The 3400-nt window shown below is 44.2% G+C and overlaps 1 protein-coding gene across 2 annotated transcripts in view; it reads right to left on the reverse strand.

Annotated features, from left to right (window-relative positions):
• The window catches only part of LOC107742077 (phosphofurin acidic cluster sorting protein 1), a 49392-nt gene that overhangs the window by 4810 nt on the left and 41182 nt on the right, over window positions 1-3400 (reverse strand). Inside the window, exons 16-19 of one of the 2 annotated variants that reach the window (XM_016554938.1) lie at window positions 2825-2979; window positions 2627-2737; window positions 1681-1783; window positions 315-347 (exon numbers count right to left, since the gene is read on the reverse strand). In XM_016554938.1, coding sequence (XP_016410424.1) covers window positions 315-347; window positions 1681-1783; window positions 2627-2737; window positions 2825-2979 — 402 coding nt within the window. The remainder of the gene's footprint in view (window positions 1-314; window positions 348-1680; window positions 1784-2626; window positions 2738-2824; window positions 2980-3400) is intronic. The other variant, XM_016554939.1, reaches the window with a different exon arrangement.

Genomic DNA, 3400 nt, shown 5'->3' on the forward strand with positions numbered 1-3400 from the left:
GTGAGTGTGTGTGAGTGTGAGTGTGTGTGTGTGTGTGTGTGTGTGTGTGTGTGTGTGTGTGTGTGAGTGAGTGAGTGTGAGTGTGAGTGTGTGTGTGTGTTCATATCCTGTCAGATCAGACAGTGAGAGCAGCAGAACGGCGCACAGGATTCACAAAGATCCGCAGATCTTCAGGGGTCGATGCGCGTGTGTGACGTCTGAGAGACTTATATGACACACACGAGCTCTGAGCGATGACAGGGAAGCTCGTGTGACTGGAGGTGGACAGCCAATCACATGTAAAGATGGAACGGTAGAGGTCAGAGGTCAGATACCTGATGTAAAAATCTAAATACAAACTCCTCTTCCTTGGAATGCAAACAAAAGATGAGAAGAAAACGAGTGCAGAAGTGTTATTAATATATAATAATGAGTCAGTCAGAGGATGTGCAGACATCAGCTCCTATGAACTAGATTAAAATAGGAAATATTATATTAAAACAAGCACAATATCTCATCACTCAGAATCAAATGCATGCAAATGCATGTTTGGTTTTTATCCATCAAATTGATTGCATTAACTCTTGTTCTTGATAATGGTTTTATTTGCTGAACAAAATGAATGAGGCAAGTGTTAACTCAAATCAGGCGTGTGTGTGTGTGTGTGTGTGTGTGTGTGCGTCACTAGAGGGAGTCAGCGCTGCTGGATTGAGTTTGTGAGTGAAGCTCAACCTGGCTCTTGTTAGCGGATGAACTCCAGCCTCACCTTAGTACCTGAGCAGTTCGAGTTTGTAGAACTTATTAATAACCTTTGTTTTAATCATGTTTTTAAACACTCATTTTGTTTGCACATTTTCACATCTGCCTCTGTAAAGCCTGACATGAAATAATAGTCAGAAAAATCTATTTTATTGAAATGGAACAGTTTATTGACAATTTACACAAAATATTTTTTAAATCCCCCTCCCCCCAAAAAAGGTTGCATGTTTTATGTTGAGTATCATATTTGATCTGTCAGGCTTTTATAGCTCGTATAGTCTGATACAGTGAGAATATGGAGGAAAAAACAGCTCGATTTTATTCAGCGAATTAAACAGAGCAAAAATATGAATTTGCTGCAGATGCTGATATTTATCTGATGAAGTTCTGCTGCTTGTGATGTAAATCAGTGAGATCTGTATAACAGTACAGCAGATACTGATATAAAATGATCTAAATATCAGTGGTTGCTCTATATCTGCAGTAATCTGTCTCAGTAAGATGAGATTGAAATGATCCAAACATATAATGCAGTGATTGAGAGCTGAAGAAATAAAGGCTCCTCAGAAGATCTGAGATGTTCTGGAGGCTTGTGAAGATCATTCCTCCGCTGAGGAACAGTGAAAGTAAAGCTTCTGGAAACAAACGCTCCTCAAAAGATCCTGAGGATCAGATTTGAGACTAAAACATGATTGATGGAGAATCAAGTAAAGAAAAAAGGGGTATTTATAAGAGTATAGAATAACCCTTGTGAAGATCATTCCTCCGCTGAGGAACAGTGAAAGTAAAGCTTCTGGAAACAAACGCTCCTCAAAAGATCCTGAGGATCAGATTTGAGACGCAGTGATTTTTCTACAAAATGATTCACAGAGAATCAAGTAAAGCTAAATCTGAGCTACTTCCTGAAGGATCGTTTGAACACACACACACACACAAACGTACCTCTTCTGTCTGTAGGTGAGCATGGCTTCAGAGATGGGAAACTGATGAGACACATTCGCTCCAGCCAGATACTGGATGATCCGTCCAGCTACATCAACAGTGTCTGTGGAGAGAGACAGACAGACGGTCAGACAGACAGACAGAGAGACGGACAGACAGACAGGCAGAGAGACGGACAGACAGAGAGACAGAGAGACGGACAGATGGACAGAGAGACAGACAGACGGTCAGACAGACAGACAGAGAGACGGACAGACAGACAGAGAGACGGACAGACAGACAGGCAGAGAGACGGACAGACAGAGAGACAGAGAGACGGACAGATGGACAGAGAGACAGACAGACGGTCAGACAGACAGACAGAGAGACGGACAGACAGACAGAGAGACGGACAGACAGACAGGCAGAGAGACGGACAGACAGAGAGACAGAGAGACGGACAGATGGACAGAGAGACAGACAGACGGTCAGACAGACAGACAGACAGACAGAGAGACACACAGACAGACAGAGAGACACACAGACAGAGAGACACACAGACAGAGAGACAGATAGACGGACAGAGAGAGAGACAGAAAGAGAGAAGGACAGAGAGACCGACGGACAGACAGACAGAAAGAGAGACAGACAGACGGTCAGAGAGACAGACAGTCAGATGGACAGTCAGTAGTTAATGTCACGACTCCGCTGCAGTTTGATCTCCATATGAACATCAGAGTCACACTCGTGTAAATGAGCGCAAGACGAGTCGGTGGGAGAATAAGGGCAAATGTGAGAATGAGTGAGGTCTGAAGAGAAATGAGTCTAATGTGAGACAGATGCAGGTGAAACAGACACTCACACATCTGTCAGTCCCTGAATATCTTCCCCTCACTGAGCTCTCACTAACAAACACATCCGAGAGGCTCATTTACGCTTCATTAACATCACACACATCAGTCAGTACCTGCGCTGGGAGTCTCTGACCGGCAGAACAGCTCCCTCCATGACGGGTCCATGAACATACTGTTGAACTTACTGTCGAATGTCGACACGTACTTGGCCAGAGGATGGGAACCTGCGAGACAGACACGGATAGCGTGTAAAACTCACCGGACACATAATAAAGCAGCATTATGGGCTCACGATCAGCGTCAGCACTCACCGATGGGGATGATGAGGAAGCGGATGTAGCTCAGCCAATCAGGCGTCTTATTGGCCAGTTGCTCTACAAAGAAGCGCAGCACTGTACTGAGATAGCTCTGATCACCCGCCACCGCCACCTTCACAGTGGGCGGAGTCTGAGCGTTACAGTTACAGCTGTGGGAGGAGTCACAGGACACAATCAAACACTCAACTATAATGATGATAACTTTAAAAATGTAACAATATTAACTATGTTGATAAATTCAGCAATAATGATAACTATAATTGTATACAGACCAATGGACGATAACATTGTTTATTATTAACACGCTGCAGTTTTGTCATCTGCTGCTTGAGCTCTTTAAAGCAGGATGGATTCTGATTGGCTGATGGTTCAGTGAGCGTTATGAGGATCACATCACACTGACAACTGCAGACGCTCAAGAGACAAATGATAATGAACCGCTGCGACGATCAGAGACGCTTTCAGAAGCACAGTATTTATAGAAGTGTGTGTGTGTGTGTGTGCGTGCGTGTGTGCGTGTGTGTGTGTGTGTGTGTGTGTGTGTGTGCGGGTGAGCGCGTGTGTGTGTGT

This window comes from Sinocyclocheilus rhinocerous, unplaced genomic scaffold (assembly GCF_001515625.1).
Source record: "Sinocyclocheilus rhinocerous isolate Xijiao unplaced genomic scaffold, SAMN03320098_v1.1 scaffold3119, whole genome shotgun sequence".
In the NCBI taxonomy this organism is placed as follows: domain Eukaryota; kingdom Metazoa; phylum Chordata; class Actinopteri; order Cypriniformes; family Cyprinidae; genus Sinocyclocheilus; species Sinocyclocheilus rhinocerous.